This window comes from Anabrus simplex, chromosome 8 (assembly GCF_040414725.1).
Source record: "Anabrus simplex isolate iqAnaSimp1 chromosome 8, ASM4041472v1, whole genome shotgun sequence".
NCBI classification, from domain to species: domain Eukaryota; kingdom Metazoa; phylum Arthropoda; class Insecta; order Orthoptera; family Tettigoniidae; genus Anabrus; species Anabrus simplex.
Window position 1 is genome coordinate 38146365 of NC_090272.1, and position 27999 is coordinate 38174363.

The 27999-nt window shown below is 39.2% G+C and overlaps 1 protein-coding gene across 1 annotated transcript in view; it reads left to right on the top strand.

Moving 5' to 3' along the window:
* The window catches only part of LOC136878691 (deoxyribodipyrimidine photo-lyase), a 127256-nt gene that overhangs the window by 66316 nt on the left and 32941 nt on the right, over window positions 1-27999 (top strand). Inside the window, exons 7-9 of the mRNA XM_067152113.2 lie at window positions 1939-2137; window positions 9504-9696; window positions 19067-19308. Coding sequence (XP_067008214.1) covers window positions 1939-2137; window positions 9504-9696; window positions 19067-19308 — 634 coding nt within the window. The remainder of the gene's footprint in view (window positions 1-1938; window positions 2138-9503; window positions 9697-19066; window positions 19309-27999) is intronic.

Here is a 27999-nt window from a genome sequence, read left to right on the forward strand (position 1 = left end):
GATGTCCATGTTTTATTTTAACCTTGTGTTTAGCAGTGCTACGCTTGAGACCTTTTAACTATTTCAAAGTGATCATCTCTTCAAACATTTGTTAATATCTTCACTTTCATTTTATACTTTGACCACCAAGCACATAACTTGTTTATATTCTTTTAAGCATTATTTTTACTTCATCCTATTAATGTCATTTACTAAGGGTCTATTATATGTACTGCATACTTGTATATCTCTGCTCATACGAACCTGTTTCAGCTGATGATGGTGTCCATAGACACTGAAACCGGTACTGAATAAAAATGTTGTGATCATATTAACAACGTATTATGTATTTAAAAAAGGTGAATCAATCACATTTCCTTCTATTGTATGTTATCTCCTTTCAATATGGAGCAGATATGAAGTTTTTAATGTTGAAAGCCTTAGCATGGTAAATTCTACTCATAGCTTTGGTTATTTCACTTGTATATATTCAACTTATGTACTTTACTTTCACTTCCTTATCTCTGCATGCTCTTTCAGAATTAAAGAAAACATAAGTGGAGAAAAGTTTTATTAGACTTAAGCCAAAAAAATGAATCTATTCCAATAGTGTATTTAAAACCTGAATTTTTCTGAGAAAAAAATTCATTAAAGCATGCTTAATTGCCTAAAATGTAGTAATACTGATCATCACCACGACCTAGGCTTGCCAGCTTTTACTTGCACAATTCCAGGACACAGAATGATGATATGATGATGATGATGATGATGATGATGATGATGATGATGATGATGATGTTGTATGAAAACACAACTTTATGTTATTACTTCCAATATATAAATGAAAAAATGGAATGGTGTATGGCCTTTAGTGCCAGGAGTGTCCGAGGACAAGTTTGGCTCGCCAGATCCAGGTCTTTTGATTTGACGCCCATAGGGGACCTGTGCAATTATTGCAGATAAGGCTCGGTTTCATCAGCATGGGTTAAATATACTCTAACTCTGGGTTTGTTAACTTAGGGTTAATATTTTAACTCGTTCTTATGAGTCACGTGTTTCACTAAGCTATTTCAGCAGAGGATTAACTACTATATTAACCCTCGCCGGGAACAGCTGCCGTACTGATCAAAGAGGCAGTGACTAAAAGTTGGAGATTATGAACACACTGCTTGCTTGGTTCTTTTGTTTATTTCTTGCACGGTATGTTGTTTTCTTCCTCATTTCCGTTGTAGATACTATTCTTTTGAGATCGTGATAGAACTGATTGCAGTGATCGAAAAATGGAAAAAGTTCAGCAGAGAAATAGGGGCACGAATTTTTCTGCTTTAGGAAAAAAGTTACTTGTTGAATTAGCTACCGAGTACCAAAGCATTATAGAATGCAAGAAGACTGACGGTTTAAAATTAACAGAAAAGGAGGACACATGGGAAAAAATAACAGGGGAATTTAATAGCATTGCCCACGTTGCAGGCCATCTTGCAACTGTATAACAAATTTTGAAGTTAGAATCACTGATTACTTGACAATTGATAGAAGAATAACCCTCGTTGTCTCCGACCATTGTATAAAACGACCCTGTGGTAAAACGTTAATTCAATCAATACCTTTAGTACCTGTTTCGGTCACTTGTGTATTCTAACCTCTCACAAATTTCATCGACTATTTTACTGACGACGATTTTTATAGTCTATACCTCTTCAGAATTTGTTCCTCAGAAAGATTTTGAAAGTAATTCTTTTTTTGTTATAGGCCTATTTCTGTTACGAACACCATTTAACAATTCTAAATAAAGCAACTCTGCATCAGACGCATGATTTACGGTGGCCATTTTGCTTTTAACTTCGAGTTAACAGCTTAACCCAGGTGAAAGTCGGGGGGGGGGGGGGGTTAACTTAACTCCGGTCTTAAGCTAGCATTAAAATTAATCCTCCTTGATGAAACAGAATGCGTGCTTTGCAGGTAATTGACTGGAAGGCTGCAGATGATAAAATAGAAGCAGATCGCTCTGTTGGACCGGTGAAGTGGGCAACTCCAGGCACCAGAGCCGGATTCCTTATGCTTGATTCCTTCTGCAAACAGAGGCTCAAAGGTTTCTCAACCAAGAGAAATGACCCAACACAAGATGGCCTCAGCAATTTGTCTCCATGGTTTCACTTTGGTAAGTGAACAAAGATCTTGGTAATTCAATTATATCTATGAGATAGAAGTACTGTATTGGCCAGAATATAAAATGGCCTTGTGTATAATAAGACCATTAATTTTTGGGAAGTATTTACAAGAAAAATGAAATAATGAATTTACCATAAAATGGGGTAACTTCGGCCACTTTCTCGTGTATTTTGAAAATTAAAATGTGAAATATTCCCTCTGATTTTCTGAAAAATATAAGTTCTTCCATGTTTGTTCTTCATTTTTAAATATGAACATAATTTGAATTGGTATTCAATAATGAATTACGATTATCGAAAGATTGGCCGGAGTTACCCCATGCTTTGGGGTAAACAGGATTGTAATTACAATACGTATGGCCGCATAATGTTTTCCTCTATGTTCTTGGCATGGCCGAAGTTACCCCGGAAGAGGACAACTGTTATCACAGAAGTATTCCCTGAAAAACCTATTTGAATAAAATGCATCAAAAAGTATTGATCAGTTATCAGATGTACTTACATTTTGACCCCATAAACCACTGGAATGGAGAATCGAATGCTGGGGCTGGAGAACAGTTTGTTTTCTGCTGTTACCAGACCAGACAATAGTCGGGGTTGCGAAAAAAGTTGTTTCATTCAACAATGAGCCCGCCAATGTTCTTTGGACTACCTAGTATTGATAGAGCATTCTATTGTATGTGCATTTTAGTTGTTGCAAGTGGTTCATCTTTTTCAGTATAGGAGGCAGGAGAAAATAAGTGTTGCTATTCATCAGAGGCCAAAGTTACCTTGTGTGGCCGAAGTTATCCCACTTTATGGTACCTTTATTGCAATATGTTCAAACTCTCCTGTAACTAAGAGAATGTAATAATCCTTAAAGTAAAATTAAGAAGAAAAAAAAAAAATTTACTTTAATACAGTATATAGGAAATCTGTTAGGAATGTGCAGGTATTCCATGGATTTTTCAATGATACAGCCCACAGCCCACTGTCTGATTTGTGGTGAACTAAGTATCTCTTGACGTAGGATAGAGAAAGTGAAATCTGTCTGCAGACAAATAAGGGTAGCGAATCTCCAGGATTAGGACATTGGATATGATTAGTGAATTCTTTTCGTTCTAGTGGTTTAAAGTCGCACTAACACGTCAAATGTTTTCGGTGACTTAAGGATGGGAAAGGGCTAGGATTGGAAATGAAGTGGCCTTGGCGTTAATTAACGTACAGCCACTGCATTTGCCTGGGGTGTGAAAGAGGAAACGACAGAAAACCATCTTCAGGACTGCCATCAGTGGGATTCAAACCCACTGTCTCTCAAATGCAAGCTGATGGCTACGTGACCCAAACCGCACAGCCACTGAAATACATTGTTGCTCCACTTGTCCATTTTGGAAAGAAGTCAGTAGCTTTGATTAGTTTTTTGCTCTTTGTAGGCTCTTTAATAAATACCATCTTAAAGATTCCAAAGCACTTGACTGTTCCTTTGTAACACATGAAAAGGAATTTGTAGTACAATGAATATTTTTTACTGTATCCAATTCTTCTTCTTCTTTGTTTTCTTCAGCCCAGGGACATCCACTCCTGGACGTGGGCCTCCTCCTCCAGTCTTTTCTGTGCCATTCTTTCCTGGGTGATCTACGTCCAGTTTACTCCAGCACACCTCTCTGTATCATTGTGCCATTGAAGTTGAGAGCATCATACACTTCTGGAGTACGCTCTGGGACACCAGCGTTAAAGCCGTTTGGTCCACTTCTCCTCTGAGCTTCTGGCCACATGCTCTGCTCACTGCCATTTAAGCATTGCCACCTACTTTATAATATCTGTCGCTCTTGTTCTACTTCTCAATACTTTTTCACTCATTCCCTTAAGCTGATATCCAACATTGCCCTTTCCATAGCTCTTTGGCTGACACATATATTCTCTGCACTGTTTTGAGATAGTGTGACTGTCATAGTTTATTAGCTTCATTGGCCCTGTATTAATGGTTCCAACAATCAGAATTTATTATAAAGCTGGATTTTTTAAAATTTTATATTGATGTATTTAATACATTTTACAGTACTGGTTTTGGCCTTTATTATAGGCCATCTTCAGCTGCTGAAAAACCCTAATTTTGGTAAAATAATTTACAGTGTTAAACACTACTTATTTCTAAGTTTAAGATGACTTATTTCTAAGTTTAAATTATACAGTGTTGTGATAAAACTTGTGTCAAATTGGGGTTTAAATTATATCTAAAAGTTTGTTTGTGAAGTGTCACTGGTGTGGTCTTGATGTTCTGTTAACACACTCTTAATGAATTGTACACTTCTATGTTAAAACAAGTATAGTACATATTTTGCATGTTTAAAAGATGTCAATTTTGGTGACCACGCTCCCGTCAAACACATAAGCGATTGGCTGGAGACTACAAGAGAATATTCTGATACATCTTATTATAAGTTTCCAACAGATCACAAGTTAAGCAAGAAGGAATGCTCTCACCACATTACTCCAAAACATTGGACATTAACTCACAAGACAATCTGATGTCAATCAGTACACAACTGTAAGAAGAGTTTAACTCATATTATTCATTTCACCAAAATTGGCATCTTTTAAACATGCAAAGTTTATACTGTACTTGTTTTAACATAGAAGTGTAAAATTCATTAAGAGTGTGTTTATAGAACACCAGTGACACTTCACAAACAAACTTTTAGATACACTGACTGACAGTGACAATGCCACACCAAGGAGGAGTGGTTCGAAAGGGATGAAAGTTGGGGGAAAAAACAGAGACGGCACGGACGAATAATTGATGTTTATTTCAAACCGATATGCAGGTTACACAATGCGCACGGCATCGACTCAGTAGGATGTAGGACCACCGCGAGCGGCGATGCACGCAGAAACACGTCGAGGTACAGAGTCAATAAGAGTGCGGATGGTGTCCTGAGGGATGGTTCTCCATTCTCTGTCAACCATTTGCCACAGTTGGTCGTCCGTACAAGGCTGGGGCAGAGTTTGCAAACGGCGTCCAATGAGATCCCACACGTGTTCGATTGGTGAGAGATCCGGAGAGTACGCTGGCCACGGAAGCATCTGTACACCTCGTAGAGCCTGTTGGGAGATGCGAGCAGTGTGTGGGTGGGCATTATCCTGCTGAAACAGAGCATTGGGCAGCCCCTGAAGGTATGGGAGTGCCACCGGCCGCAGCACATGCTGCACGTAGCGGTGGGCATTTAACGTGCCTTGAATACGCACTAGAGGTGACGTGGAATCATACGCAATGGCGCTCCACAGTTACTGCCGGATTTGACCTTTCTCCACGCCGACGCCACACTCGTCTGCGGTGACTATCACTGACAGAACAGAAGCGTGACTCATCGGAGAACACGACATTCCGCCATTCCCACATCCAAGTCGCTCTAGCCCGGCACCATGCCAGGCGTGCACGTCTATGCTGTGGAGTCAATGGTAGCCTTCTGAGCGGACGCCGGGAGTGCAGGCCTCCTTCAACCAATCGACGGGAAATTGTTCTGGTCGATATTGGAACAGCCAGGGTGTCTTGCACATGCTGAAGAATGGCGGTTGACGTGGCGTGCGGGGCTGCCACCGCTTGGCGGCGGATGCGCCGATCCTCGCGTGCTGACGTCACTCGGGCTGCGCCTGGACCCCTCGCACGTGCCACGTGTCCCTGCGCCAACCATCTTCGCCACAGGCGCTGCACCATGGACACATCCCTATGGGTATCGGCTGCGATTTGATGAAGCGACCAACCTGCCCTTCTCAGCCCGATCACCATACCCCTCGTAAAGTCGTCTGTCTGCTGGAAATGTCTCTGTTGACGGCGGCCTGGCATTCTTAGCTATACACGTGTTCTGTGGCGCACGACAACACATTCTACAATGACTGTCGGCTGAGAAATCACGGTACGAAGTGGGCCATTCGCCAACGCCGTGTCCCATTTATCGTTCGCTACGTGCGCAGCACAGCGGCGCATTTCACATCATGAGCATACCTCAGTGACGTCAGTCTACCCTGCAATTGGCATAAAGTTCTGACCACTTCTTCTTGGTGTTGCATTTGCTCTGTCAGTCAGTGTATAATTTAAACCCCAATCTGACGCAAGTTTTATCACAACATTGTATCATTTAAACTTAGAAACAAGTCGTCTTAAACTTAGAAATAAGTAGTGTTTAACATTGTATGTTATTTTACCAAAATTAGCGTTCTTCAGCAGCAGAAGATGGCCTATAATAAAGGCCGAAACCGGTACTGTAAACTGTATTAAATACATCAATATAAAATACAAAACTCAAGAATACAAACCTCCGCTTTACCCTTACACAAAACAAACCAACAACACGCACATTTTCAACTGAGGAAAGGGCACGAAGATCGGAGCGTCTGAAGAAGTACTGGGAGGACCGCAAAGCCCGAACAATCCCTTCAAAGAGACCTGAACGACGGACTGACTAAAGTGATCCTATGTGGTCATAAAAGAAGAAGAAGAAGAAGAAAATAAAAAGTATTGATTAGGTGGGAAATCGAGCTTTTTAATTGTGATAATGTGACTGTTTCAAAATCATAAGTCGCGAATAACAGTATGCACTCACTCACACTCACTCCGTAGGCTCTGAGGGGTGTGAAGTTCCCGTGCCAATCTCGCAATCCTCTTCCATCCTTTTTGATCTTGAGCCCTCTCTTCCCAGTTATAAATTTGGAGGTTCTGGCATACCTTGTTGATCTCCTTCCAGGTGCTTTGGGATCTTCCTGAAGGTCTTTTCCCATTAAGAGATCCCTTGTGTAGATCTCCTGGTGCTCTGTTTCCTTCATCCTCAGTACATGTCCAGCCCAGCGCAATCTGTTGGATTCTATCACACCCATTATAGTGTGTTGTTGAGAGAGGGTGTAAATCTCATAATCAGATCTTTTCTGACAGTATGCAAGTCTCTTAAACCTTACGCTTCAAGTTGCCTGGAACTGTTGGGGTGCCCAGTTTTGTGTTTGAGTTCTGGTGTTTGATTTTGTTGACCCACCTTTATACTGTGGCCCAAAGTAGACTTATTCTTCATCAGATTCAAGGTTACTGTCAACTATATATGGCCTGTGCCCATTACTTTTGTCTATGTGAGGTTTGCACACAACTCAATAGATTTTGACACTGTGCTGAATTCCTGTAGCAGTTCAGCTAGTTCTTGGATCACTATGTCATTTGCAAAACGTAGGTGATTCAGGCAAGCTCCTTCAGCCATTATCCCTTTCAACTCCCATGAGAGTTTCTCGAAGGTTTAGTAGAAACTGAATCTCTCTGCTGGACTCCTTTTCTGTGCTTCAGTACTGTTAATTTTGAACTGAAAAGTCATGTTCGTACAGGTTTCTGACAAGCTTTTTATAATTGGAATCAATCATTAACGCTGTTCATGTCTCAGATGAATGAATTTTTTTCTGGTTGTTGACATATGGTATTCATGACAGGATATTGTCCTCAGTGCTCTTTTCAGTAAGTGTTTGGATACTATGGAGGTGGTCAGTAGCACCAAATCCTTTTCTACATCCAGCCTGTTCTGTTGGTTGATAGAAGTTATTTGTCAAGTCATCATCATCATCATTTTCCCATTTCCAGCTGACACCAGGTGGGAGCAAATACGATTCCTCTCCACTTTGTTCTGTTGTTCCACCCTCTTTCTTCCGACATGATATTCCAGTGTTAAACCATTGCCATGACATCATTTGTCGGTAGCTTGTCCGTGCCTGACCGAGTCATCAGTATACCTAGCGGCACTGCAACTTTTAACGTCAGCTGTTGGTTGGTGTTTGCTTTTCTTGTTTCCAGTAGTGCTTTGACGAGCTCCACATTCCCCCCGACTATTTCGAGTGTGAGCCGAGAGTTCCCCACATAGAGTGCCTCACAATCTCCGTTCCCCTTCTCCACCAGCATTTGTAACGTCTAAATCAGCATCTGGCCACATGCATAGAGCATGCCACACGTTCTTCCCATTACACTTGCAGTTGCCATCATCTGTGAAATCAAAGGCTTTGTCATCTTCACTGTATTCCATCTTTGCCCGAACATTGGGATTGCCCCCGTATTCAAGCTAAAATTCACACATTTCAAGTGTCTCTTGGCAGGGAACCATTAGTGCTAGTACATGAAGTGGACTTAGGCCTCCATCTAGGAAATTGGAACCATATCTGCTTTGTTCATATAGGCTATTGTTACGATGGGCTCGCCACACCCAAAGGCATTTTATACCTATTGCCAGGTTCAAAATAAGGCCGCCCCTAATATGGAGACAGACGCCTTTCTTAGCCGCCCCTCTGGAGTACAGACGCTACGGGTTTGTCCCTTCTACCATCTCCACCGTACCAAAGTCCACCTTCTCCGCTGTAGATGCTGTTGAGGTCTTCACTCGTCACCCTGAGCTGGGACCCATACCAGATGTTACACACTGGGTCTCACATAGGCAGGGGTGCCACTCCCTGGGTAGGGCTGCCTCCAAAGAGGGTCCCTACCTACTACCTAGTTGTCAAGTATTTGGTGATAATTTCAGTCAGCAGCTTATAGGACATGTAGTTGTCTACGCATGCAGAAACCCCTTTTTTGCATTTTGCCAATTTTCAGAGATGTAACCCTCATTGAGGCATTTCTTGAACATCTTTGAAAGATTGGCCTCCTCCTCTGTCTGAGCAATTCAAAATGTTACTAATGTAGATTGTGAAAATTCCTCATTCATTTGCAACTGCTGTCTATTTCATTCTATCATCCATATCTTTAAACACTGCTAATTTTGTTACCAAGCTTACTGACTTACATTGAACTGAGGTCATAAATGTTATATCCATGCACTGGAAAATAACTTGAATGACTGGCTGCATACTTCACCTTTCTATTGATTCAGAGAAATTCCCATCTTTGGGTCATTAACCATACCTGCTACCATCACTTTCCGTGAACCATTTAAGGTCTAGATACGAGGGCTATTTTTTTTTCAACCTCCGATCGGTTGCAAAATTAAAACCACAGTGAAAATTCAACGAAGCGTTGTGCAGATGCCTGTCGACTACATCATGACACACTTGTCAGTTCTGAGCCCGTAGTGAGTTTGTAAACATACCCAAGACAATAGGATCTCCCACCAAATGTGAAGTACATGCTTGAAAAAAATAGCCCTCGTACATGCCGTCACAAAAGAGTTTTTCTGACATTGTTTCATTGCTGTAGTGAATTACAGTTAACATTATTAAGATGGGAACTTTGCAAAGACTGTACAAAAATATTGCTTGAGATGGGTGTATGTCATATGGATCTTTGCTGTATGAAGATTCAACTGTAGTACAAAGAGTAAAGTTTTATGGACTGTTATGTTGTGTAATGCCTTCTTGTTGCAGGTCAGATATCTGTACAGCGATGCATTTTAAAAATCAGGGAATTTAAATCCAAGTGTTCTGAATCTGTGGATGCCTACTGTGAAGAAGCCATAGTGCGAAGGGAGTTGTCTGACAACTTCTGTTTCAACAACGACAAGTATGACAGTGTAGACGGAACTAATGATTGGGCCAAGAAAACTCTGAATGACCACAGGTAAGGAACTGTATAAGTCACTTGTCATAAATATATCAGTGACTGGTGGTTAATGTGAATTCATTACAATTTTTTTCATCTTTTTTTGTGATTTTTATGCTTTCTTTGATGTAAGCAGTCATGTTGTTCCATACATAAGTCTATTGGTGCTCAAGGCTCCTTTCAGATTTTCAGAAGTCCTCTGTGCATTTTGCATTAGTAGATTAACTAAAACACACCATAAATATTTCAGTAAACATAATCATGTCCTTTAAGGAAGAGTGGGATATGATATATTTTGTCAAAACAACAGCCCAGAAACTAGGAAGTAATTCAGTTCAACTGAAAATCAACATCACAAGTGTTTTCTACAATGGAGAGCGTTCTTTACTAATGATACTTGCTAGCTTAGAAAATTAAGCTTGAATGAAGTCTTTTTAAGTAGGAAAGATATGAAGATATAGTTGGAATTCAAGAGTAGAAATTGGGGCAAATATTTGTTTATAGGAAGAGGAATTAGGGTTAGAAGTAATTTACCAATGGAGCTGTTTGATAAATTTCCAATTACCAGATAGCGAGAGCCCTCAAGAAACAAAATAGCAAAATTCTCTCACCATTTTACACACACATCCAAAAGGAATAAAAATGAACATTTTAAAATCTGTAGAAATTTATAAACATCAATTAATAGATTCATATCACATGTTCATTATCAAAATTGAAAATGAATATTTAAAAAGAGTATTAAGTTTTTTGCAGCAACTGTATATTTCTGAGATGACACGCTATACAGAAAATTGTTCCAGATCTCTGGGGACGATGTATGAAGCATAATTAGCTTATGAAAAGCCATGTCTCCACCAATGATCATGCTCAATTCGAAAGCCAACATTTCTAGCTATAGCTTGACAATGTAATTTCCATTGAAGCAGACTTTTCCTCATCTTATCCCACTGCTCCTGATGGGCTTTCCAGAGGCAGTGTGTGGACGTCTATTACCGAAGGCCCTGTTTAGGAGTCCAGATACACAAAAGTCCATGGGTGACCCATCAGTGCCTTCACCGGAATGTCAGTAAAAGAAATTGCATGGATTCCGGTTTCCATCTAGATTAACAGACGAGTCAAATGAGAGGAGTGGCTGGATGCCTTATCTTGATGTATTACCAATATAATGGTCCATCATTGGACATTATAAATTTTCCAGCCAACTCACTCTTGGTTGCCTGCGTTTCGCCCTCGTGTGCCAAGTCAGGCCCATCAGTTGGGACTTAGCACACCACCCAAGACGCAAGGCTAGTGCATACCGTGGAGGCCACTGCATAGGCTACCTGAAGCCACCAGCAGTGCCAATGCACTATGAGAGCCATGTCTCATATCCAAAAATTGATGCCTGCATGGCCATCTGATAATACAGATGTTGATTCCCAAAGGAAATTTAAAACACTTGTCCCGAATGAGTAAATTTATAATACCAATATAATGGTCCATCATTGGACATTATAAATTTTCCAGCCAACTCACTCTTGGTTGCCTGCGTTTCGCCCTCGTGTGCCAAGTCAGGCCCATCAGTTGGGACTTACCCATATCTGATTTTTTGCCGTGCCATACAGTGCTGGGATATCTGTGTTGTAAATGGGTGTTAAAACCTCTTGCTGATATGTAGAGTTCACCTTCTCATTATTAGCGACATGGCGAATGGTTAACTTGCCATTGTAGCAGTATCCAGCGATGATCGTGAAATCCCTTGGAAAACTTTCCTGGCATTCTTTATACAATATTTGATCTTTTTTTGTCTCTAGGGCGGTAGTAAATCCAGCAGAGTTTGTTACAGTCACCAAGGTACGTATATGCTTCGTCCATTGTCACCACATTTTCCCATCTGTCCCCTGCCAGATAGTCCTCATACAGCTTTCTTGCGTTTGTGCGAAGTTCCGAAATGTGACGAGGCAACAGCTTGTGAACTCGATGCTTATGCCACATTTCTAATTGCAGATCCTTCTTGATTATGGGCTGTTATGTAGCCCTCCCAGTAAGGATCAATCCACTTTGGCATCGTTGCAGCTAATGTCATGAAACTCTACACACACGTTCTCAGTACTGATGTGAATCATAAATTCCCATTTTGAAATGCTCAAGTTGATAACAATGCCGTCAGTGGCCTTCAAACTCGTCACCAGAGATCCTAAATGCTACTCCTAAATGAAATACAGTGAAACTCTGTTAAGAAGTTTTTCAAGGGACTGGGGGAAAAAAAAAAAAAAAAAAAAAAAAAAAAACTTCTTAATAGGGGTAATGCCCAAAACTTATTCTGTACTTTGAAATACATGTGAAACACACAGCCAACATATATCCTTGTTTGTGAACAACACCGAAATAGGCCGATATATAAGAGCTGCTAACAGAAAGCCTCAATATAAAAATTTGATTATCATGACACTATTTTTAGAGGTAAAGTAAAATAATTGAACATACCGTATTATAAATATATTTGATAAGAGAAGGGAACATAAAAACATTGCAAGGTTTGCTTATTTTAGCAGGCAGAACCATTTCCTTCCACGCTTCCCTTTCCTCCGCACTTACACTCTCTGCTTCGCCACAAATTGTTTTGTAAACGATGCCGGCTCAATTTTTAAAGCGGTCCAGCCACCCATTCGATGCGGTAAAAGGTACCCTTAATTTGCATGCGGCTTTCTCCTGCACAATAGTCCCACTGAAAGGTATGTTTAAACTTTGCTGCTGTTTAAACCATATTAGCAGAGCTTGTTCTATTTCGTCGTACTTTTCAGATTTAACTTCCTTACAATTTGCTTAAGTATTCCCTGCAGAAGCAAAGATCTTTTCTTTCTTCGCTATAATGCCATTCAAAGTAGACGGCGGCATCCCCAGCTCCTTTGCCAAAGCAACACAGGAAAGTGTAGATGACTCCACTTTCCTTATAATCTCCACTTTGTCTTTTATTGTTAGTGCCTTTCACTTGATCTCTTTCCTCTGAGTTCCACTCATTTTCACTTAAAACATTTGTACGTTGATATTACAAGTACAACTAACTTCACCGATTCCTATTCATACTAATTATGACACTACACTATGCTTGATGGTTTATAGGATCAAATGTACCACCTGTCAAAAAACCTACATCGGGCAAACCGGGAGAAACTTCATTATCAGATACCACGAGCACACTAATGCAATAAAATACAACAGGTTTTCAGCCATCGGCCAACACATGCAGGATTACAACCATAATTTCACCAATATTGAACAAGACATGGACATCCTCGTATTAGCAAACAAGGGCCCTTTACTCAACATAATGGAAAATACTACATACACCTAGACCAATACTTTAATGCCAGTCACAATCTCAATGAAATCTCAGAGAAACCCAACATACTCTTCGATCTATTTATCACTTTCCTCAGAAACAATAATGCAGCCAACCTAAACTCAATCCTAAATTTAATCAAAGGTATTTTTCCAAGACAATTACACTTTCTCCCGCACCCTTCAGCCCCACCTTAAGCCCTCTTCCTAAGCCATATTTAATTTTATATATGTCATTTCAATACAAGAACTTACTGATTTCCATGATTATAATTTTTACAACACCCCATTTAGACTTTATTCTTTGTTAAAAACCTCCTAGTATGTATATTCCTTGTATTATTAACTTTTACCATAATATCTCATTTCACTTGTTATTCTTTAAAATAACATTCTCTTAGGATTTCACCAAAAGTGATCTTTGCTCCAATACGGCTGATGATGACCCCTAGATGGGTCGAAACTAGTACCGTGTAATTTATAATTTTGTGAATATATTTTGGTATTGAAAAGGTGGAAACGTTTACGTTGTTATTATTATTACTTGTATATTACACTATGCTTGGCAATCCATAGCTTAGGCTCACAAGACGCAAAGACAAGACATGTACTACAGTTTGTTAGCGTGTGCTTTCTATCTTCCTCACACCCCCGACACCTGCTTCAAGGATAACGGCAGCAAATGTGAAATCTGGCAACTTATTCTTAGAGATTCTTAGAACCTAGGCCTAAATCGCCCCTGCATTCCTACTGGTTGTCACGGCAACGGGCGTAGTTTCTGGCTGCTTCACAAGTACCGTATGGCCAAGCCAGTATTGAGTTTATTTTCCCACTTCAATCCTCTTCATGCTATAGGTAATGAAGAAAAGAAACACAGGTTCGAAGTTGCAGAAATGAGTGCATGGAAAAGTATCTGGGGTATTACGTGGGAGTGATAAAGGCACAGTAGCAACGCTAGCACATCTAACCGTAAAGTTTCTTTCCCCACGAGAATTTTATTTCATGTCTCCTTATCCTTGTGTTACGTTCTAATAATGCGATGTGATAATTACGAGTGACACGATAATACAATGTTTAGCTCGTATAAAGGTAAAATTAAAAATAACTTTCAATTTTTTGCCAACACGTGGTATTGCAATACCTCTGTGTGCCTCCCACCAACACCCAGTTGGCTATCAATATTCGTTCAACTTCGTAAACGATCAGGATCTTTCGGCCGGCTGTTTGGCGGCATGTGTATCAGCTGGCTGCTGGCAAGTCAGCTGTTTCCTGCATAGAGTCGGGAAGTTGTTTTTGTTCACCTCACTAATAATGGACACTGAAAATCTTATCAGTTTAGTTCAAAAACGTTATTTCCTCTATGGCAAGACCCATAAGTATTATTCCAACAACAACGTAAGAGAGAATGCCTGGAAGGAAATAAGCAAGTAAATGAAAAATCAGACAAGTTAGAATATTCAGTTTTGTGGTAGATTAACAGGAATGTTGTGAACAAATACACTTTACGGTTTTTAATTAATGTTTAGGCCACCTCGATTAATGACTTCACCCTGTCGTGGCCCGAAAATTACTACATTAAAGTTTTATCAAACCATCCATTGCGTGCTTTATGTTTCCCACGTAGAATCCCGTTTGATTCTATTCCACAAGGTGAGAGTGAGCACCTGGTATCAGTGTTGTCATAGCGTGACATCGTATGACCTTGGCAAGCCCGCACAGGTTCCGTGACAACAGAGACACACCGCGAGCGCGCGAACGGTCTAACATAGGGTGCAACTTGCGCAGAGACTGGAGGGTTCTAACCATTGGCTGCTTTGAGCGGACATTTTCTATCTCAAATGGCTCTAAAATCTGAACTGTTTAACCGGGAAATATATTTACAACAGAACACTTTACAGGAAAAATATACATATATCTTAATGCAACTGATCAAGGGACCAAGAATATCACACTTCTTAGGCGGAAAAACTTCTTATGCAGGAACTTCTTAACCGAGTTTCACTGTACAATAATATTGTTTGAAAACAAGTTTGTATCAAGTAGAGCAACAGTTATATGTCACCATTTTCACCTCTTGACAATGGAGCGAAGTCTCTGAAACATGCAGTGGAGTAAATAATTTATAAAAACTTGTGACTGGTAACAGTTTATATTATTTCATAAAGAATTATTTCACAGTCATGGAAGATGATCTGCCTTCAGGACAACAGCCCTAAACAGAGATCAGTGGTGATTGATGATTTGACTTATTTTTTGTGTAACGCTCAGTAGTAGTGGGCCAGTACATTTGTGACAGACCACAGCAGTCAGAGAGCTTTGCAAGCCTTCACACACTGTGCCATTTCAAAACACATTAAGTCCCAGTTGAGTCAACTCTAGAATGATGTTACATGTGTGTTTCATCATCATCATCATCATCATCATAGACATTCACTTGCTGGTGAGTGGATTAATAATGAGTAGGCCTACTATTCTGCTGCAGTGCTAGCACAAAGCTCCTTGTTGTTATAGAACCTGGCAGTTATTTCTTCTCTGACTTTCTTATTCTTTTCAACAATCTCCTGAATTGGTCTCACCGAGCTCGATAGCTGCAGTCGCTTAAGTGCGGCCAGTATCCAGTATTCGGGAGATAGTACAGTAGGTTCCTTTTTGCATGATTATTTTCAAAGCAACCCTCAGCATCCAGTGGAACTCCACCATAAGACTTGCTTTCCCATCTTGTTTCATGGCACTCTAGACATACACCACATAATCAGCGTAGAAACTCCTTCTCATTGTCTGTTGGAGAAATGTGTTTCGGAAAGTGTCGGCCTGTGTGATGATCTCGAGGTTCAATGAGGGATGGTTATCCTCCTCAAAATGTTGAAGTTTGATGTCTTGGTCTAACTTGTGGTCTCCTGGCTAAGTTTTGGTCGAGACAAAATGCCTCATTTATTTTTATTTTGTATTTGCCCCAATCTCTGGAAATGTCTATTATCTTCATGACCGCTACTGTTTTGTTTCATAAGTTATGAATTTTGTTCTCAAACATGAATTCAAATGGCTTTCAAATTCATAATAATAATATTGGTTTTACATCACACCAACTAATTTTATCATTTTTGAAGATGCCAAGGTGATGGACTTTTGTCCCACAGAAGTTACTTTACGAGGCTGTCCAATTCAGATCCAATCTCTAAATACTCTCCCATCCTTCCTGTTGATACTCCTTTTGTTCTTTTAGTGACCATGTATGTTCTGAGCTTGGCGCCTTGATTTGTACCATGGAGACACTCTTCTGAATAAGCGTCAGAACCATAGCAAGAAGATTATGATGAAGGCAGTGAATTGAGGCATAGTTTTGTGGATTCATGCATTAAGAATCCTAAAAACCAAATGGATAACTATTTCCAGAGCTTGAGGATACACAAACAATAAACAAATGCAGCATTGCTGCAGCCAGAACTTCTCCAGGTGACTGCAAGTTAGACCTAAGTATCAGTTACAGAACTTTTCTTAACATAACACTGAAGAGCTCAACCCCATTGAAGGTTGGTACAGGTTGGTAAAGAACTTGTGTTTTGTTAATGTTAAATTCTACTATATACATGGTGGAATGCATTCAGAATAGTTGTTGCCTGTATTAGTTAAAGCAATATTGTTGTCTGTGAATTGGAGTCTGATAACTGTGTACCAATTAACACAATTAACTACACAATTACGCCAAGTGTCAGCACAATTGCTCTGACCATACATGAAATGGATAAGTACAGATCAGAGTTGTGGAAACATCTGAGTCCAAACAAACATCAGGTAAGAAAAAATAAACAAGTACTCACCATAAATTAAACTGGTGACACCAGAGGGGTGGATAAAATGGAGACCTGGTCATCATTTTGAAATGTTTACCCTCATTCAAAAAACATCATCATCTTACTTGGAAACAAAGAGAGATTTAATAAAAGAATTTAAGTTTCTTACAATTGAATTAAAAGCTTATCCTCGCTGGAAAATTAAATTTTAAAATCTTAGTGCTCAAAGGACCAGAAAAACCTACAGTTGATCGTTCATGAGAAAATTAATTAATTAATTAATTAATTAATTAACAAAGACTACGTTCAGTTCTGAAATGCCTCTTCAAATCTGAGATATCCTTTAAATACTAATAGATTTCTTTGAAAAGTTCATACTTCCATCATATATCTTATCCAACCTTGAAACAATTTCGACATTGTGATCTTGATATTGAAACGTTTTTTGGGGTATATTCCAAGGATCTCCCACAAGGAAGGATAGAATATTACGATCAAGTATCCAGGAGTAAGTTTATCCCAAAATAATAATAATAATAATAATAATAATAATAATAATAATAATAATAAGATCCGCGACACAGAGCAGGAAAATATGCCAACAGGGAGAGAAAAATGCTAAAATTAATTAAAAGAAGAACAGGTTAAACCACCCACAATACTAAATTCATTACAGGGACATCAATTCATTTCTACCAACATCCATCAACAACCAGCATCACCATCGATCAACATTAGCATTCCCATGGCAACGAAACCACACTAGGGTAGTTAAGGAAAAGGGTCAATAAAAGGCCACCAAACAACAATAGGCATATACATATTAAGAGACAAAAGAAAAACAGGACACTAAAAATTTACGAAATAACAAACAAATTAATTTAAAAATATAATGAAGAAGAAGGAAATGAAGGTAAAATAAGATGGAATACGAATAAGAATTAATATTAATTCACAGCAGATGCAAGTCCCTAGTAAACAAAAAGTGGTTTACATATGAGTTTTTTTTTTTTTTTACCCCAAAAAAGTTCAAACACCGCAAGGCTAAAATGTAGAATTTAGTTGATGCAAAGTTACATCCTGTCGCGGTACGCACTTCACATTTTCAAATATTCAGTTCACCACTTGGAATAAGTAAAAGCTGAGTGGAAAAAACACTTACATTGTAGTATCTTCCCGTAGTCGTGAGTTTGCTTGATCATCATATTCTTACTTACGTATGGTAAAAGTAGTCGTTAGAAGGCACTCAAAATTCCAGGCGAGGTAGTTTAAATGATAATAAAAATTTTAAAAATGCATTCAAAGTTCATGAGGGCCTAAGCCCTTTCTAACCAACTTCATCCTGGATCCATTATAATCACTCCATCCATCCCGCCAAGCGGAGAAGCGCGCCATCCTTCCATCACAGGTCGCTAGCAAAACGCTAATGGCGACTACCCAGAAGCCTACAAGTCAGACCACAGTCGCAATGCTTTTGTGCGCATACCCGCTTGGTGGAGGGGGGCCAGTGGCAAGATAGTTCATACTGACGATACTAGAATGCAGGAGAATACTGGAGACGACATTTGCTATCCACACACAACAGATGGCAACATTAATAACTTTCAAGTCGGCGGAAGTTCATGTTTATAAATAATGAAAACCATGGTATCTGTGACCATGAATCACTTGATGAATAACGTAGCAGTAAATTACGTCAAAAACACGAATTTCAATGGCCCTGTGGCCAGTACTAAAGTATTTACAGAGAGGGTATAAATTATTACTCCGGTAATAACTGGGGTTGAGGATATTTGCTTGCAGTACAACAAACAAGATTAAATAATTCACCTTCAAATGTATTCACTATTTCTGCAATCAGAGGAAATCTTCCTCATCAGTCTATTCCTCATAAATAGAGAGAACAAAGACGGAGCAATCACTTATCACAATGTTATCTGAAAGTGCTCTCCAGGTCTGTTGCTGTCCAACAAAAGCACTCGTGTTGTTACGTAACAGTTGAAGTGTCTTGGTATATTTTGACAGATGCTCAACTAAAGTCAGGGCATTTGAAAGAGCGTCTCACTCTATGGAGTCAAAGCCTTTCACAAGATCTATAAATGCCATGTAAAGAGGCTGGTTTTGTTCTTTAGATTTTTCGTAGATTTGTTTGATGGTGAAGACCATATTGATTATGCTTTTTATGCTTCAATTGGGTCTGAAACTACACTGGCCTTGTACTATCTTGACTGTGGTCAGGCAGTTTAACTTACTAAATCAATAATTGTTTACAGGAAGGATAAGCGACCCTATCTGTATAGCAGAGAGGAGCTCGAGAAATCCCTCACCCATGATGACCTGTGGAATTCAGCACAGATTCAGCTTGTGAAGGAAGGGAAAATGCATGGATTCTTACGTATGTATTGGGCCAAGAAAATCTTAGAATGGATGACATCACCTGAAGAATCTCTTGCAACTGCTATTTATCTCAATGATAAATACTCACTGGATGGTAGAGATCCAAATGGTTTTGTTGGTAAGTTTGTTTCTGGTTATGTTGTGTTATTTACATCTCTTAAGAGAAGCCACAGGAATGTGAATATGTTGATATGGTCTCACCGCTTTCGCTGCTGTATTTTTTAATGCTAGTTTACATTATGACACTAGATTTTGCAAGTGAGTTTTGTTTCTGGCTTTTATTTGAATGTGCATGCATAACATTCAGTTACAATACTAGGAACTTTTGGCTACTTCCAGCTTTTCGTGAAACTAACTAGCAATTTCAAGGTTATAAGCATTTTGATACATTACTTACAACGGTAGTTTGCAAAATTAAATGAGGATGTGAAGGAATACTGAAATGTCTCGACTTGAATGCAGGTCAAGCATGTTTATGGAATTTTAACTAAATAAATTTTAAAACTAAATTCACGTGTGCACTGTGGCACTTGAATCTGTTCTGAAAGATGGACTGATAGGAGGGGGGATCAAATATAAACAGAATTTTATTTTTTATTTAAATTCATTAATTGGAAAACATAAGGCAATTACAATTTATTTTTCCACATAGTTTCCTGCTTTGAAAATGCATTTGTCCTAGCATGTGGGCAGATTTTTGATGCCCTCATCGTAAAAAGAACAGGGTCATGTCACCAGTCAGTTGCACACAAAATCTTCCACACCCTCGTCATCTTTAAATCGTTGCCCTCCAAGAATTTCTTTAAGCAGTCCGAACGAATGGAAATCGCAGGTTGATAAGTTCGGGCTGTAAGGAGGATGATCAAGTGTAGTCCAGTGCATTTCCTGTAGCTTGGAGACAGAGCTGCAGTATGGGGCCGTGCATTGTCGTGGAAGAGGATGACCTGTCGAATCGGTTGGTTTCGTCTTTTGCAGCAATATGCAACCCTTGCTTTGTTCAACAGCTCGCAGTAGTAAGCAGCCTTTATTTTGCATTGCCCATGCAAAAAAAAATCAATCAGCAAAATGCCTCGCCGATCGAAAAAACGGTTGCAAGGACCTTGCCAGTTGACAGTTAAGTCTTGGTTTTCACTGGTGCTGCCTCCCCTTTCCTCCGCCACTCCTTACTGGCTTGTTTGGATTTGGGAATGTAGTGGTGGACCCATGGTTTGTCGCAGGTGACGATCCAGGTTTCTTCCGCAAACCTTGCTGTAAGCCTCTCACAGATGGATTGGAATAATTTGCCAAACGTTTCAACTTCAGATTTTCAGTCAAAAGGAACGGAACTGTAGGTCATTAGTGATGATTGCTTGACAGCTCCCATAACTGATTCCGACTTGAAATTTTATGCCTTGTTCTGCAATTTCTGATACTCTCACCCGTTGATCGTCGTCAGTGATGTCTTTAACCGCACGAATGTTTTCTCAACACGGATGATGCAAGTGGGCCACGTAACACTAAAATCAGACGGTTCAACTTCAATAATGCTTATGTATATCAGCCCAGGTAGGAACACAAAAACTAAGCCAACAGTATACATATACCAGTTGAACCACACCAAAGGACAACAAAAAGTATTGAAACAGAAATACTTCCAGCTCAAGACTGTTTTAATGATCAAGAATTCACAGTTTTTTAACTTTCATCATGCTTTTTAAAAACTTTTAATTAACATTTCATTTTGTGTGTTTCCTATGTTTTTAATGCATCATACATGTCTTGCTGAGGATGACCCATTGCCAGATCGAAACATGTCTATTTATGTGTGAACTTTCATCTTAATTGGTTGTAAAAATATATAGTATTGACTAGGAGGTTTAGAATAGTTTTGTACAATTTTGTAAGAAGTTCAACTGTCAATGTCGATTCAACAGTAAGATTCATAGTCTGTATTAAGTCTTTTTGACATCATGCACAATGAATAAGTACTTCATTTGACCCGTTACGTAGCCAACACCACAACTACTACCGTAACGGCAGCCCGAAATACGAACTAGCAGTTACTGCCCCAGTTCATCAGTAACAAGTGGAAGCACAACTGATACAATACACTCCACACAAAACAACAATAAAACAAGAAAAACTTACCTTAACAAATGGAGAAGTGCCACAACAACCGTGGATAATTAAATAAACCACTGTACTGGACATCAGAACACATAAAATGAGTGAAAGAAAGAACACCTTTACCTTAAGAAAAATGAAAAAATGTTAATTCATAAAATTAAATTGTAAATCAATAACATCGTCCTCGTAACAAATATAGACTTTAAATGATTCAACGATTTAAAAAAACAGAAGGATCAAATATCAACTAGTTGTGAGCCGCTCACTTAAAAGATACAAATAAAATGAACCAATACCACGTTTCTGATAACATGGCGATCGTAGAGGAATAACAGGCTAGCGTACTTTGGTCACTTAAAATGAACACCTTTCAACCTTTTTCAAATTACTTCGGTGTAATCCAGTGAGTTTCCCCAAGAGTCCGACGCAAAATACATACGTCAACGTAAAATGAAAACAAAACTGTCCCAAGGACAGAATTGCCAACCCCGAAAAGGAGGAAGATAAATGAATAACATAAAGGGTTGAGCCAAAATAACCGAAATTCCACGGTAGCAAGGGGCATAATCACAAAGGTACAAATCAACCCCAAGAAAACACAGGAAACAACCGTAGAATAGTTAACACCAGTACATTGGTATTGTCATGGCAACGTAAACAAACTAGGAATGCCACAAACGACCAATCCACATAATACAAAACCCAGGTCGTTACCAAAAGGCACAAGCCGCAAAACCAAAATTAATAAAAGGAAATGAATAGCTCAAATGTAACTTTGGACTTCTTGGTGAAAACACACATAGGCCTAAAACCAACACAGGCTTAATCCTTTGAAACCGTAGATAGGATACATTTAACTTCTTACCAAATTAATGATGATAATAATAATTATTATTATAATTTGATTTTACCAAGGCAGAAATAATTTTCAAAGTTCAGTACATGTAGTGTGAAACAAACACAATATAACAATTGAAACCTGAGAATCGTGATACGTAAAACAGACAAAAGAAAATGCCGAGAAACACTGAAGTCGAAACTTGAGAGAATTAACTTTCACCAAAATCCATAATAATTTGATTTCCGAAGTCAATAGTCCAGATGTTGAAGGTCACTTCCAAGTAAATGGTAAGAAACTTACATTTTCCAGCGGACTGATGGGGACGCGTTAGCTCCCGGATACAATACTCACGACGTTAGTTATCAGAAGGATGGTAAGTAAAATCCAAATTAGGAGGATGATTACAGAAGATAAAAGGGTGAGAAGACACCCTTTTCAATGGAAATTTAACCCACATCCATGGTTTGGGCTAAACTCCAGCCCCAGAGAAGACACCAAGCACGCCTTCATTGCATCTTCGTCAAGCAACCCAACGTTAATGGCGGGCGACAATAGACTAAGACTCCGACAACAAGCAACGCAAAGCATGGCAAGGAGGAAAGTCAGCGAGCCACAGAAGAAACTCGCCCCACACCTGGCCCAAGACCAGACCAAAAGATAACGATAGAATATAACTCCGGGAACATAGAAGATACAATTACAGTTAGCAACATAAGTCGCACAGGAAATAAAATTAAAACCAAGTTGGAATAAAATTCCAAAGTGATACTAATTTCAATGGCAGTTTAGCCAGGCCAAAAAGGTGGTGGAGAGGGGCTTAAAAACGTGTCCCCACTGGGACACATTGCCACATTATTCCTTGCAGATTTTATTTTGTTCCCAGATGGTAGGTCACTCTGTTACGTATTTCCCAGTAAACCAGGAATATTTGTCATGATCTGGAATCTGGGAGATGACAACTGAAAATGAATGAAAGACTGTAAAAGAATAGTGTGTCTGGTAAAGTTAAACATAATCATTTTGATGAGACATCATAAGCTTCGACAATCTGTTGTATGAAGATTTCTGTTGTCGGAAGAAGAACTTATCCAGGGGTTGGATTTTTTCAGTGGTATGGGGAGGAATTTGAAGAAACTCAATGGTTTTTCCTGGTGAAGACAAGCTGGATCAGTATATGTGTTCCAGGAATCAACAATCAGAGCACAACTGTCACCTGAATATGAGAAGAAGGCTTCTCTAAACCATTGTCTTAACTCTCCGTTTCCTGTTTTCCCCGATTTTGTAGCGGTGATGATAATATTATCAAATTTAAACATCTTTATCAAAACTATCTGACCGAAGCTTCCTACCGGCTCCTGCATCACAGGCATTTTAGTACACAGTAGAAGTTTGTTATAACGAGAATTCATAACAGCGAATAATTTACTCGCTATAACGGATTGTTGTTGTATCCGATTTTCCATAAAAGTTGGGGAAAATCCCATACACATTAAAAGTGGTATGAAATGGCAATCAGTTTGTTCAAAACTTGCGTTTTTGTGGATGATCCACACTACGGCTTATTTTTTTGTTGTTTTTCATTCTGAAAAAATTATAGTATCACTCCAGAGGCCTCTGTGGAAAACTTTCCAGATTTCTTCTTCAAACATCGGCACCCCTAACCTAACCGTACATGTATCATGGGAACAGCCGTTCCGAAATTTAACTAGACTCGAGAAAATATAAACTATCCTCTGAAATCAGTGATGTATTCTGCCATATCTTGTGGTGTATCACATTCTTACTTAATTTCAGTATAAAACACAAAAATTAAGCGATCGTTTACTTTCTAATGACTTAGCAACTGCTAACGGCCACGATATTTATGCATTTATTACGAAAGCATGTTATCCTCTTTCATTTTGAATTCTCTTTTAGAGAACAGCAGTCGATGGGTATAACTAATCGACTCCAACATTGCCTTCGAATGACGACGTGAGCGCATGAAGTGTACATAGTGAGAAAACGATGCGGGACCGAAGTTGATTGATCACATTTTCTGGCAAATATTTCAGTTTTCTTAATCAAACAGAGTCACCTAACCTAACTTAACCGTACCAGATTTATAGTGAAAACATATTCCAAGCGCAGTAGAGAAATGATAACATTCTCACTATAAATTTACATGGGATTAGCCTCTCCAAAATTTAACCAGACGCAAGAAAATATAAAGTAACCTCTGAAATCAGTGATGCGCTCTGCCATATCTTGAGGTATATCGCATTCTTACTTAATTTCAGTGTAGAGTATTAAAATTCAGTGATCGTTTACTTGGCCATTATTTCTAACGAGTTAACAACTGCTATCGACCATGTTATTTATGTATTTATTACGAAAATATGTTCTCCTCTTTCATTCCTCATTTTCTTCACGGAACAGCAGTTGACGGTTATTACTAATAGACTCCGATCGACTCTAACATCACATTCAAATGTTGACGAGAGAGCACCCAAGTGCACATAGCGAGAAAACATTACCGAAGATCGCATTTTGTGTCAAAAGCTTCAATTTTCTTATTCAAACAGTGTCACCTAACCTAACCATATTATACGTATCATGAAAACATATATCAAGCGCCAGTAGAAAGGTGATAAACTTCTCGCTATAAATTTAGATGCGAATAGCCTTACCAAAATTTAACCAGGCGCGAGAAAATATAATCTAACCTCAGAAATCAATGATGTGCTCTGCTATATCGTTAGGTGTATCACATTCTTACTTTATTTCAGTGTAGAGGATTAAAATTCAGCGGCCGTTTACGTCAGACTAAATTTCTAACGACTTAGCAACTGCTAACGGCGACATTATTTACGCATTTATTACGAAAATGTGTTATCCTCTTTCATTTTGAATTCTGCTTTAGAGAACAGCAGTCGACTGGTATCGCTAATCAATTCGAACATCGCCTTCGAGTGTCAGAGTGCTCGTAAATGCACACAACGAGAGAATACGATACTGTACCGAAGTTGATCGATCGCATTTTGTGGCAAACATTTCAGTTTTCTTAATCAAACAGTGTCACCTAACTAACTTAACCGTACTATATGTATCATGTAAACATACTTCAAGCACCAGTAGAAAAATTATAACCTTCTCGCTGTAAATTTACATGATAAAAGCCTATCCAAAATTTAATCATATGCTAGAAAATATAAAACAAACCTCTGAAATCAATGATGCATTCTTCCATATCTTGAGGTGTATCCCATTCTTACTTAATTGCAGTATTTAGCATTAAAATTTAGCAATCGTTTACTTCAGCCTTTATTTTTAACGAGTTAACAACTGCTATTGGACACGTTATTTACGCATTTATTACGAAAACATGTTCTCTTCTTTCATTTCCATTTTTCTTTATGTAACAGCAGTCGACGGGTATTACTAACTGAAATGTTTGCCACAGAATGTGATCATCATCTTCGGTACAGTATCGTTTTCTCTCGTTGTGTGCATTTGCGAGCACTCTGAGTTGACACTCGAAGGCGATGTTGGAATTTAGTCGAACATCAACGAGAGAGCTCGCTAGTGGACATAGCGAGGAAACAATACCGAAGATGATCGATCGCATGCAACATAATCGCTGGGTGCATAAATATCGGTAACGAAAAGAATTGCGCACGCTTAACACATTGGAGACCTAGCCTGGGTGTGTATCGGGGTGGCGTAACAGTGCAGACTGACCGCGCCCAAGGCTAACTCAGGCCCGCGTACTTCTTATATTGTCAACACAGCCAGGATGAGAATTGAGCGGAAACTATACATACCACATTAAAGAAATTCTATAACGGCTATACCGTGCATTCATGTCCTCTGTCGTTGGTTTCTCGAACTTATAGCAACTTAATTTTGCTCGAGTTCGCTTCTACATTCCATGCTTCCAGCCTTGTTCCAGCTGCTCAAGGCGCGCGCTTTCAGAGTTTTGTTTACATCGTGCAAAGTGTTTAGACTGTGTTTTGTTTCTGCTATCTTGATTGGATCATTGAAGTAAAGTGGAATTGTAGAGATTTTAGAAGAGATTTTTGATGACAGTGGTTCAGAAGAAGAGGTAGATAATTCAGATCTAGACCCTGATTTCGAACTTCATGTTAGTGATGAAGGTATTTATAACTTATTCTATCATATTCCACCCAGGTGTGATTTCGCACTTTGTAGTTTATTTAGCTAATGTTTCATGATCTTCATATGACTGGAGATTCATTCAGAATGAAGTGACGCAAGTGATGATAATTCAAAGGCAGGGACTTAATCACATTCGCTGGGTACTTTTGGTGATTTGGATGCACTTGCAGAGACTGCAGATAAAGGAAAAGTGTAAAATGGGAAAGTAATGAGAAAAGAGACATGCTGGTGGTATCCAATGTGTTCTTTAGCACTTTGTGTCGCTGAATGCTTCAAACAATTCCACACTAAAGCTCATTATGTGTAAGATTTTGTTATCAGACTTTTTTGGTGTTGCAAGAGTCATACCGTTGGAAAATCTGTAATGTGAAAAGTATTCAGTAGATCTTAATGCAACTTTTTAATCTGTAGAATAGACCCTTTTAATTTGTTGATGATATTTACGTATTACAATTGCAACCTACCTACTATTTTCTACAAGTTCTTAAAAAACTTCAAAATATGGCGGTCTGCCAGCCCATATGCCACCTTAAGACACGGTCTCCAATGTGTTAATCGCTCATAATAACGGACGCATCTGTGTTAGTGCTCTCGCTGTAACCGAAGGACATTACACAGTTCAATATAGGAATTTTGAAGGGACAGACCAAAACTGTCGTTAAAACGGGGTTCTCATTATATGCCGTACTCGCTATAGCGAACTTCTACTGTATATGAGTTAGTGAGTGCACTAGTAGCCTGTGCTTCAGAGAAAGAGAGAGGATAGATTATGCTTCCGAGAGAGAGAGAGAGAGAGAGGGGTTTTTTTTTTTACCAACGAAAGAAATGGTCCATTTAGATTGCATTTCTCACTCAAATCCACTCTGGTCCATGTAAATTGAGAAGGAGGGTATAATTAATGAATCGCTCTTTGGCTGTCATCACGAATTCCTCCACTACTTTATCAATTTCTGCTTCATCATGTACATGGGATTGTCAAACAAATTTAGTGATCTTCCTCCATTTAATTCTGTGTTTTTCCTTGAATTGTACAATCCATGCTCGAGATACGCAGAAATCACCCTCTTTAGGCGGAAATTTCCAGAGCCCGCAGTCGCAGGTCTTCATCATTAACATTTTATTCTACCAGGCGAGTTGGCCGTGCGCGTAGAGGCGCGCGGCTGTGAGCTTGCATCCGGGAGATAGTAGGTTCAAATCCCACTATCGGCAGCCCTGAATATGGTTTTCCGTGGTTTCCCATTTTCACACCAGGCAAATGCTGGGGCTGTACCTTAATTAAGGCCACGGCCGCTTCCTTCCAACTCCTAGGCCTTTCCTATCCCATCATCGCCATAAGACCTATCTGTGTTGGTGTGACGTAAAGCCCCTAGCAAAAAAAAAAAAATTGTATTCTTGCTTTTCTAGTCTCTTGAAAGCATGGATAAAGCTCCTCGTATACATTTTTTCTTCAAATTTGATTTCCCAACTGATTTTCTACCTTCTTCTGCCACATGTAGAGTAGACGTTCTGATGTAACCAAATGAAAATGCCTTCGAACATTTGTAATGACCGCTGCTTCTTGCCACGTTCATTAATCCAGCACAGCCTTTTCCTTATAAGCATTGTTGATATTTAGGTTCTCTAAGTTTCCTTTCTGAACTAGGAATATAGCCAGAACACAATGACTTACACAGAGAAAGACTTGTTGCATCACTAGATTCCAGG